The sequence below is a fragment of the Aspergillus japonicus genome (genome assembly GCF_003184785.1).
Source record: "Aspergillus japonicus CBS 114.51 unplaced genomic scaffold BO86scaffold_4, whole genome shotgun sequence".
Taxonomy (NCBI): Eukaryota; Fungi; Ascomycota; class Eurotiomycetes; order Eurotiales; family Aspergillaceae; genus Aspergillus; species Aspergillus japonicus.
In genome coordinates this window covers 146,819-161,463 of record NW_020291641.1, presented here as the reverse complement: position 1 = coordinate 161,463, position 14,645 = coordinate 146,819, and the positions used below count along the sequence as shown (strand labels likewise).

The 14,645-nt window shown below is 51.1% G+C and overlaps 6 protein-coding genes across 6 annotated transcripts; 3 read left to right on the top strand and 3 right to left on the bottom strand.

Moving 5' to 3' along the window:
* The first annotated feature begins 71 nt into the window (after positions 1 to 71).
* Positions 72 to 1,921, top strand: BO86DRAFT_445190 (pyridoxal phosphate-dependent decarboxylase family protein). The gene is made up of 2 exons (XM_025676426.1): positions 72 to 154; positions 219 to 1,921. Exon 2 carries the CDS (start codon positions 395 to 397, stop codon positions 1,913 to 1,915), a length of 1,521 nt encoding a protein of 506 aa, XP_025531834.1. The 5' UTR covers positions 72 to 154; positions 219 to 394; the 3' UTR covers positions 1,916 to 1,921.
* Positions 1,922 to 2,402: 481 nt separating this feature from the next.
* Positions 2,403 to 3,657, top strand: BO86DRAFT_353414 (aldo/keto reductase family protein; the record flags this gene model as incomplete). Its single annotated transcript, XM_025669527.1, has 2 exons — positions 2,403 to 2,640; positions 2,717 to 3,657. Exons 1-2 carry the CDS (start codon positions 2,589 to 2,591, stop codon positions 3,655 to 3,657), a joined length of 993 nt encoding a protein of 330 aa, XP_025531833.1. The 5' UTR covers positions 2,403 to 2,588.
* Positions 3,658 to 3,672: 15 nt separating this feature from the next.
* BO86DRAFT_137473 (Zn(II)2Cys6 transcription factor domain-containing protein) lies at positions 3,673 to 5,234 on the bottom strand. The gene is made up of 2 exons (XM_025666158.1): positions 5,144 to 5,234; positions 3,673 to 5,071 (listed from the first exon to the last, which is right to left on the bottom strand). The coding sequence occupies exons 1-2, from the start codon at positions 5,201 to 5,203 to the stop codon at positions 3,689 to 3,691; spliced, it is 1,443 nt and encodes a 480-aa protein (XP_025531832.1). The 5' UTR covers positions 5,204 to 5,234; the 3' UTR covers positions 3,673 to 3,688.
* Positions 5,235 to 5,366: 132 nt separating this feature from the next.
* BO86DRAFT_453107 (putative Kelch repeats protein) lies at positions 5,367 to 7,761 on the bottom strand. Its single transcript, XM_025676970.1, has 3 exons — positions 7,161 to 7,761; positions 6,960 to 7,105; positions 5,367 to 6,907 (listed from the first exon to the last, which is right to left on the bottom strand). The coding sequence occupies exons 1-3, from the start codon at positions 7,603 to 7,605 to the stop codon at positions 5,477 to 5,479; spliced, it is 2,022 nt and encodes a 673-aa protein (XP_025531831.1). The 5' UTR covers positions 7,606 to 7,761; the 3' UTR covers positions 5,367 to 5,476.
* A 446-nt stretch (positions 7,762 to 8,207) lies between these two features.
* Positions 8,208 to 13,269, top strand: BO86DRAFT_445186 (RecQ family helicase MusN). Its single transcript, XM_025676425.1, has 4 exons — positions 8,208 to 8,690; positions 8,749 to 12,335; positions 12,395 to 12,473; positions 12,523 to 13,269. The coding sequence occupies exons 1-4, from the start codon at positions 8,264 to 8,266 to the stop codon at positions 13,053 to 13,055; spliced, it is 4,626 nt and encodes a 1,541-aa protein (XP_025531830.1). The 5' UTR covers positions 8,208 to 8,263; the 3' UTR covers positions 13,056 to 13,269.
* On the bottom strand, positions 13,255 to 14,511 carry BO86DRAFT_329967 (uncharacterized protein). Its single transcript, XM_025668699.1, has 2 exons — positions 14,208 to 14,511; positions 13,255 to 14,140 (listed from the first exon to the last, which is right to left on the bottom strand). The coding sequence occupies exons 1-2, from the start codon at positions 14,391 to 14,393 to the stop codon at positions 13,289 to 13,291; spliced, it is 1,038 nt and encodes a 345-aa protein (XP_025531829.1). The 5' UTR covers positions 14,394 to 14,511; the 3' UTR covers positions 13,255 to 13,288.
* Between the last annotated feature and the right edge of the window lie 134 nt (positions 14,512 to 14,645).

Below are 14,645 nucleotides of genomic sequence, written 5' to 3'. Positions count from 1 at the left end.
ACTAGTCTTGGAGTGAACTTCCTCTCCGTCTCTCCTTTGCTTTATTCTCCGCTATCCGATCTCCACTTTTCCCCAAACTGAACGAATGAGCAAACTTAACTTACTTTCGGACAATTGAATGCTTGACTCGGAGATAATAAGGCTTCCACGTTATGTGAGTTACTTATGCCGTTTAGAGCCATGATATTCAAACGCTCATTCAAACCCCGGTTATCCAGACACGGCAGGTACAGCCGAACCTTCAGATCCCGTTCAAGGTTCATAATATATAAGCGCATCGGGAAAGAACCAATTTCGCTAGTCGTCCAATACCAACACCAACTCTGTATTTTTGGACACGAAAGTAGTTCAGACGTGTTGCTTTCCTCCCCTTTTTACAGCAAATCTGATCGCCATGAAACTCGAAGATGTTCAGAAGACCGCGCAAGAGCAGGGTCGTCTGCAACATGACTTGTGGAAGATGACTCAAACGTGGGAACCAGGCGTCCTACCGAATGCTGCTGCCCTGGCGCGGGCCAGAGAGTCCCTGCCGAAGACTCTCAGCGACCAAGGCCTGGGATTTGACCGGGCGACGCAGCATATTCTGAACGACATGGTACCTGCTTTCAATCGTAGCAGTATAAGCCCCAATTACTACGGCTTCGTCACTGGCGGCATCACTCCGGCCGCCCTTTTCGCAGACAACCTTGTCTCGGCGTATGATCAAAATGTACAAGTCCATCTAACAGAGCACTCCATCGCGACAGATGTCGAACACTCCGCCTTGGGTCTTCTTGTGGATCTTCTACGGCTGGACAGGCGTCATTGGCACAACGGCACTTTCACCACCGGAGCCACCGCAAGCAATGTCCAAGGGTTGGCTTGCGGTAGAGAATACGTCTTACGGGCTGCCGCTGAAAAGAAGGGCATCTCAGTCAAGAGTGTTGGGGAGTACGGTCTGTTCGAGGTCATGCAAGCGGCTGGGCTTTCTGGGATCCAGGTTCTCTCAACTTTACCCCATTCTTCGATGGGAAAGGCAGCTGGCATCCTCGGTATCGGACGCACGAACGTCAAGAACATCTGTCGGGATGATGATCCCCTTCGGTTCGACCTTGACCGACTCGAAACGGAACTGGCAGTAATCAACAAGGCCAGCATCGTCGCTGTATCTTGCGGAGAGGTCAACACCGGACACTTCGCCACGTCCAGCTTAGACGAGATGCGGAGATTGCGCGAGCTTTGTGATAGATACGGCGCCTGGCTTCATGTTGACGGCGCATTTGGGATATTTGGTCGCATTCTCGAGCCCACCGCTGAATTCGCTTCCATCGTTCGAGGCTGCGAGGGAATGGAGTTGGCAGACTCCATCGCATGTGATGCACACAAGCTGCTCAACGTGCCCTACGACTGTGGTTTTGTCCTCTGTCGCCATTCTGAAGAGGCCGTAAACGTATTTCAGAATGCGAATGCAGCATATTTGACCGGTGGTCAAAGTGGTGGAAATTCGATACCGTCGCCTTTGAACAACGGGATGGAGAACTCCAGGCGCTTCAGGGCACTACCAGTCTACACCTCTCTCGTGGCGTACGGTAGAAATGGCTATAAGGATATGCTCCAGAAGCAGATCCGTTTGTCAAGAATGATTGCTGGTTGGCTGTACGACCATCCAAAATACAACATACTGCCGGCAGCGGGCAGCAAAGACACGCTACTAGATCGAACTTACATGGTCGTGCTTTTCAGTGCCAAAGACGACAGCCTGAACCAAAGCCTTGCCAAGAGAATCAACGACACTTCGAAGATGTTCGTCTCTGGCACTTCATGGGACGGCAGACCCGCTTGTCGGATTGCTATCTCAAATTGGCGGGCGGAGGAAGAGCGAGATTTTGTGCTTGTGACGGAAGTGCTGCAAAGCGTGGCTGATGAGAGCACGTAGGCTATGTACCATACTACATACTCCTTCTGTTCATACTGCCTGATCGAAGGTATTTAATTCTAATACTAATCATACTCATGATTTGTGATCGCCGTTCCTCAGCACCCGTCTTTCCATATTAGGCATGTATTTAGCCTTCTCCGTGACCTAGATGCTTTACCCTCTCCGGTGCCTTGAAGAACTTGTTAAAATTTGGTCAGAATAACTTCTAGCAGATATGGATGACTCCGAACCGACCCAGCTTAACCGCGTGTGTGAAATATGCCCCCAAGAAGTGCAGGGGGGATACATCCCGGTACGCCGCACAGGCAGCCAAGTGTGGGAACTAGGAACTGATCCTGCGGACAGGCGGAGCGGCAACCGTCTGTCCATGGATCCCGCATATCACTTAGCCACTTGCCGCTCCCACGCTATTCCCAACCAGGTAACCATCTGGTCGTGACGTTCAGCAGCGGACTTAACGTCTTCAACCACTCCCCTCGATCACGGAGATGGGACGGCGATTAAGACTCGCAATGGACTTAAGGGACCTCCTGCCGGAGGATAAATAGCGAGCTGGTCCGCTGTCGTTGAATATGCATCCATTCTCAAGAACCAAGGTTCCAGTTACCCTACGATCTATAGTACACTTCTGCCGGTTTGATACATCACAGTCTCCTTCCTACCTCTCACGATGCCTACACTCGCCGGAAAAGAGATCAGCCAGAATGGCCTGGGGTTGATGCGTGAGTACCACCACATGATTCATTGTTCTCGTTGTTATGCTGAGCGTGACTCTGACTGTGCTGTCCCTCAAAACAGGCCTGATCTGGCAATACGGGCCCACCCCGGATGAACAAGCCTTCAAAGTCCTCAAGACTGCTCTCGCAGCTGGGGCGAATGTCTGGAACGGCGCCGACTTCTACGGCACCCCGGACAACAACTCCCTGCATCTGATGAACCGGTATTTCACCGCCTATCCGGAGGACGCTGAGCGGGTCGTCTTCACGGTCAAGTCCGGGCTGGTGTCAATGAAGACCTTCACCATGGACTGTTCGCGCGCGGGGCTGCGCAATTTTGTCGACAACGCCTTGAAGATCCTGGACGGCGAGAAGAAGATCGATGTCTTTGGCTTGGGGCGAGTGGACCCCAACGTGCCTGTCGAGGAGAGCGTGCAGGCGCTGGCGGAGCTCAGGGAGGAGGGCAAGATTGGAGGCATCCAGTTGAGTGAAGTCCGGGCGGACACGATCCGTCGTGCGGCGAGTGTGACGAAGATCGATATGGTCGAAGCTGAGGTTAGTCTCTGGTCGCGGGAGGTGTTTGAGAACGGGGTGGCGGAGGCATGCGCGGAGAACGGGATTGTCCTGGTGGCGCACACGCCTCTAGGTGCTGGGATGTTGACGGGGACGATCAAGTCCGTTGATGATCTGCCGCAGACGCACCACCGCACGGTGCCCCGCTTTCAGCCTGATAGTATCGCCCAGAATCGTCTGTTGGTTGAGGCGTTGGAGACTGTTGCGGAGGCAAAGGGTTGCTCCGTGGCGCAGCTGGCGTTGTCTTGGTTGAAGGCTCAGGGCAGGAAGCCTGGAATGCCGGTCATTGTACCGATCCCAGGTGCACGCTCCGATGCACGGGTGCTGGAAAATGTACAGGATATTGAGTTAACCGAGGGTGACCTTGAGAAGATTGAGGACATCCTCAAAAAGTATCCCGTGGCGGGCGCGAGATATCCCCCGGCCGCAGCGAGGTTGAATGAGTACTGAAAAGGGGTATCATTCCAAAGATTTTCGCATGTTAGATTAGAAACTCGTTCCTTCCAAATTTGAGCCATATTTTCCAAACGTTCCTTGAATCCTCATCGGAGGATGTTAGTATTTTTTGGACAGTGGCTCGTTGCCCGGGGGCTTGTATTGTCGACAATCGAAGCATCTGGTCATGAAGAGATGGCTCTAGATGACCCATTGGCAAGCCTTGTGATTTGGCCACGTACAGATGCCAGAGTAGAGTATTTAAGGTCAGGTCGCAAGGTTGCTGAGATGAGAGAACTTCACTTGGGCAAGAATAGAGTATATCTGAGGTGAGGTCGATGGCCTTCCGATTCGACTCGTACAGCAAGTCGCCAAGTGAGGTATGATCGGCTGATGAGACAAGTAGTTGAGTGCACTGTTCCCGCACGATCTTAGCTAATAAGAGACGAACGACACGAACATTGTTCCAGTTCGTCAAAGACTTGCAGTCAGGGTAGATGTCCACCCCAGTCAAGGACATATCTAGGGGCATCGGGCTTCGCCTCCTCGAAACAAAGGCTGGTAGCCAACATGTCAACTCTTTGAGTTCGAGATCAAGCTGTGCTGCACTGAGTATATCTTCTTCCGGTCGATGGCCCAATGTGACAGAGTTCTCCAGCTGCACATAGCGCAGCATAATATCCCAAAATCTCCACTTCAGGGATGATGTATCCACAGCATTATCGAGAGCCATCCGTCGCAGAGACAAAAACTCCAGCGGGATAACAGAGCCTGTGGCGAGACAATCGAGTACCACAAGCTCAGTAAGGTGCAGAAGCATGGTAGGACTGCGCTTGTCCGCGAACTGCCCTGTACCCCTCAAGGACATCAATTCACAGGCTCCACTCAGATGGCTGCGAGGAACAACCAGTTCATCATTCTCCAGATTTGCGAGCCGTTCAAAAACACACATCAATATGACTGAAAACAGAGTCCTGTCGAGCATGACCTCGTCTGGTTGTTGGAGCGCCTTCCGAGTCATCCTCAGAGCTGATCCGTACATGGCCCGAGCGTGGTGGAGAGCGGCATGGCACCCGTGCGATAAAGAGAAGTTTACCATGAAGACAGCACGGGTGACCGTCTCTAGAAGTGGGATGTCATGAACTAACGGCGGATAGAAGATCTGCATGAAGGAGAAGATACTTGTTGCTGGCATTGCGCGAACGTATTGCGAGATATAGAGGCCCTTTGCGCGCTGCATGACTGTGGGGAGCAGCCTGATTGACAGCGGATTCGGAGAACTTGAATGTCGAATTGTCTGGTTCACCGACACTCGCTTGATAGTAGCATCGGACTCATTAAGGATAATCAGCTCTTTGGGATTGTGATATCCAGGGCAAGCAAGCTTAGCGCGTGAGCACTGAGAGCAGCCATCCTTTTTCTTGTCGCACTATGTCAGTGAGTAACGTTGTGGCTAGACGGAAGCCGTGAGGCTCTGGGAAGAGCTGTCTGAACTGCTTACTTTGATATCACGCCTTCGACATTCGCGACATGACTTCGAAGGCCTGCCACGATACACCATTGTGAATTACTCTTTATCTCTCGAATGTTACTTTCAGAGAGTCTGAACTGAAGGCGAAAAAGGGAAAGGATTCTTAGTTATGCTATTAGGCGAGGGGATCACGTAATCAATGCTCAAATCATTAACTTAGCTAGTCCAATCAGAAAACTGGTACTGAGGTAGCCATCGCCATTTACTACTTAACATCGCAAGAAGAGACCAAAATTAAGTATCATAACATTTCGAGGCGCAATGTTGTCTGTTTTGTATAACCTGATGTGCTTTTGTCCAAGATCACCTGCGTCTTCCAGCGCCTCCGGCATTGTCCGCTCTATCAGCAATGCTGACCACTTCCCCAATACCAGCCTCCTCTTGCTCATCTTCCAGAGCCATGATCTCTTCTCTGCTATCCCACCATTTCTCCTCTGCCATGTTGAATGCATCTTTACGAAGTTCTTTGATGTTCTTGTCCAACGAGACGCCTCTTTCTTTCAAGGTATCCATCAGGATCTTCTGCCAGTCTTCCGATGTCCGGGTGAAGAATTCACGCAAGCTCTCGAAAGGACGAGGAAGGGGCCTGCTATCCTGGACGGACGGCTCTGACTCCTGCTCTTCCACCTCCAGCAGTTCCAATTCCTTGGTCACCGATGGCACAATAACCTCGGTCGGCGCGGGAGAGGCAGTGTCAAGGGACATGGCATCTTCATCTCCTTCCTCATCCTCTTCCAGATCTTCCTCGTCATCCTCATCCATCTCATCGTCGCTATCTGCTTCGTTGAGCAGGTGCCAGTTCCCGGGTTCCTCATAGTAAATCTCCTTAACCCCATCGAGCTTGACCAGATCGATGGAGTACAGGTCATTGAACGTGAACTCCCGGTCTCCCTTCTCAAAGGTTCCACCAAAGATGAATAGAGTATCGTCCTGCACTGCTAGCTGCGCATTGAATCGTTGATGAGGCATTTCGAATCGTACCACGGCCGGTTTCTCTGGTTCAACCGGCTCATCATCGGCCTTGGATGCCATTTGCAGTTCCTCGTCGTCATCCAAACCACGGATGCCTCCCTTGGCCTCCAGGGCTTTCAGGTTTTGTAGAAGCTCCTCTTCGGTAGCTTTGCTGCGGTCGCGAGATTTGAACTGGTTTGCCGTTTGTTTCTTGCCTTGTGCCCTGGGGCGTCTCAGGGCCAGGGGGAAGAAGCGGTTACGGTCAGTATTCCAGGCAAGCATGGTGTCAAAGAACTCGCTGTCAATTCCTTCCTCGCTGAGCTCAACGTCATGAACACCACCGAACATGATACCACGACCCTTGTGGTACGCCATGGTGGCACCGGCACGAGGCGGGTTGGGCGAGTTAGCAGGCTTCTTTCTGCGCTCCCAGCGCACTGTCGGGAGTGTGTTCGCCGGAGCATCAGCAGGCGGAGGCGTGATCCGAAGGAACCAAGTATCCTGATGAACCATAGGCTTCATGGTCATCCGCTGAGGGCCGTTCTTCACTGGCTTTCCGCCGACACCGGCGCTAACTTTGACGCGGGAATAGCCACCGTAGAGAACGGCACCCGTCTCGTGCGGCAAGAAAGAGAAAGACGAACGTGGATCAGGTTTCTGCGAAGCTGCTGAAAGATTCGGAGTGAACCAAGTATACTTTGAGCAATCGTAGATCCACAGGTCCTGAAGGTATTTGGTTTGTTGTGAGGTATCTTGGAATCCTCCGAACAAAATGATGTAATTCTTTGAGAACATAAGCTTCTGGCACATTGATAATGTCTTGAATGGCACTAACCTTGTAGTAAGTCATTCGGTGACCGCTTCTAGCGGGAGGGCCCTTGCCCTTCGTTTCTAGACGGGTCCATTCCCTTGTCGAGGGATCAAGGTGCCAAAAATCGTTGTAGTGGTAGAAAGTTCCCTGTTTCGGGGAAGAGAATTCTCCTAGACACGAGAGTCAATCTAAATGAGTCCACCCCGAACTGCGAAGGTCACGTACCTCCGAACAAGTAGACGCCTCCAGTGTTGCCGCCACGGCACCATGCATGTCCACTCCGGGGGAGAGGACTGTTGGGACTGTTAATCTCCTTCCATTCCCCACGGTTGATGTTGTAGATGAAAAGGTTATTGAAGAAGGTAGCTAGATTGCCATCAAAGTACTCTCCACCAAAGACCAGAAGTTCGTTCTGGTTCGATGGCGAAGCCAGTACGGTGGCAGACGACCGAGGAGTAGGAGGCCCACTGACAGTCTCGGTGACCTTGAGGAACCTGGCTTGCTCCTCTGCATACTGAGCAAGGATGGCGTCCAAATCGGCATCTTCAGCATCGCTGTCTGCATCTTTGCCCTTGGTCTTGCCTCTCTTTTCTTTCTGGGCAGCTTTCTTCGACTGTTTCGCTGCTACCCGCTCCTTGTGCTCGGCGGACTTCTTGTTCTTCTTGCCCATGATGTTGGCTCTAGTGAGTACTTGCTATACTCTGGTTGGGGAGGAATTGTCCTTGATCTTGTTACTTCAAGGTGGCTGATAAATCTCATCAGCTTCAGGATATTTTGCCTTATCGATAATGGCTACGGGAACAATATTTCTTCTATAGCGCGGGGCTTTCTCGGCCGCAAGAAAAAAAAAAGGTTGTCGAGCCATTGGCCCCTCTTAATATTACCAGATTGGGTAATAGCTTTACCAGGCGGCCTAGAGCTAGAAGATATGTAATTTATCAAAGGACTAGACTTCTGGGCCGACACAATGCTTGCTATGAACAGCAAATATCGTACTGAAGCACTGAGATCTTGCTGACAGGTGGGTAAAAAGAAGTTTGTGCACATAAGCAGCACTGTTGTATCGTGTGTTGAGTCAACAAAATACGAGTTGAATAGTATCGATCATTGTATGTAATGTACGCCCGGAGTACTGAGACTACCAGATGTGCTGCGCCGAGAGTGTCAGTCACCGCCCACGTGATAGCGCGCGGAGACGCGTCGGATTATTGCCCGTTGCAATGCTTCTCATCCATACAATAGTTTTTGTTCTTGGCGGCTAGATCCCCCCATCGCCATTGTTATGTTGAACTCTCCTGAGAAAACCATGCGAGCAAGACTACGGCCCTATGACTAAAAACAACTTGACAGCTCATCTCAAATGGCTGTTGCAGCAAGGTCCTGCACTCTACCCCTCTCTGGTTTCGTCCGAGCACGAGTATCAAAACAACACCACTAGTGCCCGGAGCGCTCTCCCACTCTCCCCGCTCACGACATTGCCTACCTCAACCGCCCAAATAGATGGCCCCTTCGCGATTGATGATTCGCAACCTACTCGCGGTATCGAAGATCAGACCAATTTCAACAATGATGGGGATATAGACTCCGAATCGGAAGAAATGGCACGGCTAGTACTTACTCCGGGGTCTGGGCGCAAACCGCGGATGCTCTGCCTCTCCAAGGATAGCCCCAGCCAGACCCCAAAGGCGTCCAAGCATCGTCTTGCGGCAGAGGCGACCGCTCAGGAGCCAACTACCGTGACCAAATCAACAAAAGGTGTGCGCTCAAGCCCGAACACTCCCTACCATAGTTACGCGCTACTCACGCTCACTAGCATCACAAAGTGTTCCTCCTTCCTCGGTCCGCAGTCCTAAGAAAACGTCCGTGACGCCTTTTCGCTCGAAACAAAAACTCGAAGTCCAATCGCCATTCTCTGATTTCGATGTGGATACGATTGATTTGACTGGAGATTTTGATCCAACCGCCTTCTCGTCGAGTACCACTGATGGCCTCGGCGAGCCTCAACAATTATGGACGGAAGAAGCAGCAGTTCGGAAAACCTCGCCCGAGAAACGTGGGAAGAAGCGGAACAGTGATGATTATATGTCTGATCTTCTCTCGCCGAGGAAACCTGCCCCGAAAGCGCGCTCGCCGTTGAAGGTTGCTCGAACCACTGAACGTCTTCAGCCTGCTCCCTCACCTTCACCGCGCAAGAGACTGCCACAGTCTGCTGTGGATAATTACCAGCGCACGCCTTCCCGAACCCTAAGTCAAGTGATTGCCGACTCAGACGAAGATGGTGACGACGATCTTTTCGATGACTGGGAAGCTAAGGATGACATGGGGTTGAATCCCGACGAGTCTCTGTACCCAATATTGCCAAAGGTTGACGCCCTGGATACTCATTCGCCTGAAACTATTGTTCGCAAGCCAATGCAAGCTGCGCCCATATCTGGGATGTCAGAGGCTGTTTCTTCGACCTCACGAGCTCTTGCTAGCTCACAGCAGCCGTCGCACATATCCGCAACCGTGGATTCATCACCATCTGTTTCTCTTGACAAGGACGTAGCCAGGTTTTTGTCTTCGTCTGCAGCTTCAATTGAAGGGATGATCGCGACATTCAAAGATACCCTCACGAAGAATTCTGAGATTGTATATGAGCGAGCAATGAAGGGAGAGCCTGCGCCGGAGTTGATTGTCCAGAACAAATCTCTTACTGAAAAGATCGAGGCCGTCGAAAGGCTGAGACAAGATAGGGCCGCCTACTTCTCATGCGATACCAAGAGGCAAGCCCTGAAAAAGACCTTGGTGCAGGCCATTTCACAAGGCGGCGATCCGCAGACAATGCCGGAACTTACAGAGAGTCGGCAATTGACTGCACAATTAGAGGAAATCGAATCCAATATGCGGCGTGTACTGCAAAGAACTGATATCTTATCATCTCTTGACTCGCTACACCACGGCACTTCTAAAATCGGTCTAGAACAGTCAACCTCATTTTCGCTTGCACCTCATGACACATCTTCTAATTTTAGAGACACTGTTCGACCAAATATCACAAAAGGTATTGAGGAGCCGTTTTCGAAGGATTCACTACGACCGACATCAGGCTATAATGACGCACGTTCCGAGATCTCTACGCGAGTATCAGACTTATCGTTCAAGAACCCAAACGCAACCTCCAGTCGCAGAACCTTCGACTATGACGATACGACCATGTTGTCGGACGAGGACACGTTCACGAGGACGATGGGATCTCCGACTGTTACCACGGGCATAATGGATGAATTCGATCTGGACGACGAAGACATGCTAGAGGCTGCAGAGTACTTTGAAGATCCCTCTACGAAATCGGCAAACCATCTTGAGCTCCAGAACCGTAAGGTCTTTGCTGAAACCTCAGGGAACGCCCCGCGTATTCCCGCAACGCAGAAGCAACAAAGCCAGAACACTCTGTGGACACAACATGCATGGACCAAAGATGTGAAGGCTGCATTAAGAGACCGCTTCGGACTTCAGGGATTCCGTCTTAATCAACTTGAGGCCATAGACGCAACCCTTGGCGGAAAAGATGTTTTTGTGCTAATGCCGACAGGAGGCGGCAAGTCTCTGTGTTATCAGTTGCCCTCTGTGGTTTCTAGCGGGATGACAAGAGGAGTTACCATCGTGATATCACCACTGCTGAGTTTGATGCAAGACCAAGTCTCCCACCTCAACAAGCTCAATATTAAGGCGTACGTTTTGAATGGCGAAACAAAGAAAGAAGAGCGCCAGCGGATTCTAGGCATATTATCTGATTTTAGGCCTGAGAAAGAGATTGAGTTGCTTTACATTACTCCAGAGATGGTTAACAAAAGCCAAGCCATTGTTCGCAGCCTAGAAAAGCTTCGCAACAACCACAAGCTTGCTCGCATTGTCATCGACGAGGCTCATTGTGTCAGTCAATGGGGGCATGACTTTCGTCCCGATTATAAGGAACTTGGAGAGCTCCGAACTCGCCTTCCTGGTGTACCAATGATGGCGCTGACAGCTACGGCGACCGAAAATGTCAAACTTGACGTTATCCACAACTTGAAGATGGAAGGCTGCGAAGTATTGATTCAGAGCTTCAACCGACCGAACTTGTCCTATGAAGTGCGGAAGAAGCAGAAGGGATCTGAACTCCTGGCCAGCGTGGCTGATATCATAAATAATTCATACCGTCACAAGTCGGGGATTGTCTATTGTCTTTCGCGCAAGACATGTGAAAGTGTCGCGAGCAAACTTCGCCAGGAATATCGTATCAAAGCTGCACATTATCACGCTGGCATGAGCTCCGAAGATCGCGCAGAAATCCAGCAAGCCTGGCAAGCTGGGAGGACTCACGTCATAGTCGCAACCATCGCTTTTGGAATGGGAATCGATAAACCCGATGTACGCTTCGTGATCCATCATAGCATTCCAAAGAGCTTGGAAGGCTACTATCAAGAGACAGGACGCGCTGGTCGAGATGGTAAGCGTTCTGGGTGCTACTTGTTCTATACCTACAAAGATACAACAACTTTGTTTCGCATGATCGACAGTAGTGATGGAAGCAAGGAACAAAAGGACAGACAACGCCTCATGCTGCGCATGGTCGTACAGTATTGCGAAAACCAGACTGATTGCCGACGAGTGCAAATTCTCGGCTACTTCAATGAGAAGTTTCGTCGACAAGATTGCAATGCTTCTTGTGACAATTGCAAATCTGATTCGGTTACCGAACTTCATGATTTCTCAGACCACGCTGCCTCTGTGATCAAACTCGTTCGCTACTTCCAAAACTTGGAAGACAAGGTTACTATGTCATACTGCGAGAACATGTTCCGAGGGACAGTTAAGAAGTTCAGGTCACCTCAGCACCGTAATGCCCCAGGCTATGGCGACGGCAAAGGTGTAGCAGTGGGAGAAGTTGAACGATTGTTCTACACTCTTCTCAGAGAAGGGGCTTTGAGAGAGGACAATGTCATCAATGGCAGCAAATTTGTGATCCAGTACATCAAGCTGGGATCGCGTGCAACTGACTACGAAAGTGGTCGCGTCAAGTTGAAACTTGACGTCCGCGTCTCACCAAGTGGGAAGGGTCGACGGCCCACACGGTCTTCTCGAACCGATGGCAGCAAGGACATCGTACCGCAATCTACGAACGTCTCGTCACCTGTACAGGCCGCAAATCAGCGCCGGCTCGCGCGTTTCCGATACCAAGGGACTGGTGATGATTCTACTGATGATGCAGATAGTGACGGATTCGAGCAGATTCGCGTCGCTGGTAGACCCCGTCCAGACAATAAGCGCACTCCCGGCCCACCTATCACTCAAGACCGCCGTTTCGATCAGCTTGATCCTCTTCACAAGGCGGTAGCTGAGGACTTCATGGTCTATGCGAAGAATTACTGCCAAGACGTAAGAATCTGTACATTCCAAAGAGCAAAATCCAGGGCAACCACTGACAAAATGAAAAGTTGGTTCTTCAAAAAGGCCTACGCAATCAGCCGTTTACTGATACCATCTTGCGCGAGATGGTCATCGTTTTTCCTAAAGGTAATATTGGTTCATATTATGACTGTGATTGGCGCTGATCCATGATTAGATCTTTCGGAACTTGCTGCAATCCCGGGCATTGATCCTGATAAAGTCATCCGCTACGGCTCTCAACTACTTAAACTTGTTAGGGACACGCAGCGTCGCTACGAGGAGTTAAGAAAAGAGCGTGATGATGCCGATGGCGTCGTACCCGATCCTAACCATCACAATGTTATCTACCTCAACAGCAGTGAGGACGAGGATGAGTTTAGTGATGGGGGGTTTCTGGCAGACCACGCGTCCAACTTTGATATGAACGAGAGTGTTGTTTCCAGCAGGTTCTTCTCGTCGCAGCAAGGGCCGCATGCTACCGAAGAAGCTCGAAACGGTGGCGAAGGGTCAGGCAAGGGCAAACCCCGGAAACGCCAGACAAGCAAACGTCCACGTCGCTATAACACAGGAGCAAAAGCGAAACCGAAAACAGCAGGGGCTCGCAGGAAATCCAATGACCGTGCTGATAACCGCCCCTCTTCAACCTCAGCCCGAAAACCTGCCAAGCCGAAGGCAGCGACGAGTCGGATTGGGATGATGCCTGTCTGAGATACCTCTTTGCGTGCATCTGAGATATAGCGATTAATGACATGTTTACGATATATCAGCGTTTGCGATTGTGGTTTCATTGCGACTATTGCATGTATAGGCGTTACATTCGGGTGTCTCATGAGTATTGATAAGGATAGTGTGATAGGCGCACATGGCCCTTCTATGTTATAGCGCTATATAGAGCCTGCATGATAGTGTTGACGCGACTGGGAATGAACAGCGAGATGATATTATAGTGTGCGCCCAAAATCAATTAATCTCAACCTTCGCGCATCGCGCGGGTGGAACTGTGCCACTTTGGCTCGTACTAGAAATCTGGAAGCTGCGGATTCTCGAACGTTCACATACGAGGGGCTTGCTTCCAGCAACTCATCCAGCAGATTGCGCATCTCGACTGCCGCCGCCTCCCTTCGATTTGAAGTCCTTCCTTGCTCGTTCTGTCGAGGTAGAATCTCATCGATGCGTCGTTGGCTGGTACCTGACTCAGTTGTTTCGGCCTGTACCTTCGGCTTCTTCGGCTTGCCATGGCTAGTATAGCCCAGTTCCAATGCAGTGTCTGAGACATCTTGTGCATCGCCTACAGTCGGTCCGCCGAGGGATTCTGCTGCAAGCATCGACGCAAGAGACCGATCAATGAATTCGTAGAGTTTTGTCTTTGTCTCTTCTGTTGCCTTGTCATACTCGTCGTTTTCCCGTTGCTTCTGCTCCACGAGCTCCCGTGCTAGTTGAGCGCTAGCCTTCTCCTCCCTCGTCGCGTTTTGACTCGCTACAGTTTGAATCCGTCGCTGCAGACCGGCTTGGATGGCTTGCGCATCGCGCAGGTTCGCCTCCTCTGTCTTCGACCGCTGACGCGTGTTGGAGAGATTCTTGCCCGTTTCCGAGGCGGCGATCTTAGTCTCCTTCACCAGACGGGATGTCTCCTCGACGGCCAGCAACGACGGCAGCGGAGAACCGAGCGGTGGAAACTCCGTCTCCGATTTGAGGAGGGAGTCATACGCTTTTTTGGCCCGGCGCACCTGAGACACTCGGGCCCAGGTGCTGGTACCGATTCTGGAGAGATCGATTGAGTTGATCGCGCGTAGCTGGGGCCGCGTGTTAGCTGACGGTGTCTCTGGTCTCTGTATGTATTGCATTGGTCATGATACGCACCTTGCGCAATTCATCTTCTTGACGCTTTACTTGTTCTTGTAGCTCTCTGAGAGTGTCATCCAGTCTTTTGTTGTATGCCTGGATGTTGGCTGGGCTCAGCGGCTGTGTGGCATGGCTCTCTTCTGTTTGTTGGCGCTTCTCTGCGAAGCGCTGGATTTTATCGACTCTTTCCTGGGGGATGTCCATGGCGGTGGGTGATTACAGTGCAGGTTGGGGTAGATTCGACGTCGTTCGCGATTAATTTTCTGAAGTGATTTAGAGCTCAACTGCAGTGACTAGTCTTGTATCTGGCAGTGTGTGAAGTATTGTGACCTGTCAATGCACTTGATATACAATGGGATAGCAGTAGTTGTTGATGGCTTAACACGTGACAGCAGAAGAAGGGCGGCTTGACTGCAAATGGACTAGCGTGTCTCGTGCCAACAGCTCGCCTCACCA

What these genes read in the sequence shown, in the direction of transcription:
- BO86DRAFT_329967 (XM_025668699.1), bottom strand. Translation starts at nt 14,393, where the DNA reads ATGGACATCCCCCAGGAAAGAGTCGATAAAATCCAGCGCTTCGCAGAG. An exon ending in AAGAAGATGAATTGCGCAAG is followed by an intron (nt 14,141 to 14,207) that starts GTGCGTATCATG and finishes ACGCGGCCCCAG; the next exon opens with CTACGCGCGATCAACTCAAT.
- BO86DRAFT_453107 (XM_025676970.1), bottom strand. Translation starts at nt 7,605, where the DNA reads ATGGGCAAGAAGAACAAGAAGTCCGCCGAGCACAAGGAGCGGGTAGCA. An exon ending in AGGCGTCTACTTGTTCGGAG is followed by an intron (nt 7,106 to 7,160) that starts GTACGTGACCTT and finishes TCTCGTGTCTAG; the next exon opens with GAGAATTCTCTTCCCCGAAA. An exon ending in ACCGAATGACTTACTACAAG is followed by an intron (nt 6,908 to 6,959) that starts GTTAGTGCCATT and finishes ATGTTCTCAAAG; the next exon opens with AATTACATCATTTTGTTCGG.
- BO86DRAFT_445186 (XM_025676425.1), top strand. Translation starts at nt 8,264, where the DNA reads ATGACTAAAAACAACTTGACAGCTCATCTCAAATGGCTGTTGCAGCAA. An exon ending in CGAAGAATTACTGCCAAGAC is followed by an intron (nt 12,336 to 12,394) that starts GTAAGAATCTGT and finishes CAAAATGAAAAG; the next exon opens with TTGGTTCTTCAAAAAGGCCT. An exon ending in GGTCATCGTTTTTCCTAAAG is followed by an intron (nt 12,474 to 12,522) that starts GTAATATTGGTT and finishes ATCCATGATTAG; the next exon opens with ATCTTTCGGAACTTGCTGCA.
- BO86DRAFT_445190 (XM_025676426.1), top strand. Translation starts at nt 395, where the DNA reads ATGAAACTCGAAGATGTTCAGAAGACCGCGCAAGAGCAGGGTCGTCTG.
- BO86DRAFT_137473 (XM_025666158.1), bottom strand. Translation starts at nt 5,203, where the DNA reads ATGGTGTATCGTGGCAGGCCTTCGAAGTCATGTCGCGAATGTCGAAGG. An exon ending in GTCGAAGGCGTGATATCAAA is followed by an intron (nt 5,072 to 5,143) that starts GTAAGCAGTTCA and finishes TCACTGACATAG; the next exon opens with TGCGACAAGAAAAAGGATGG.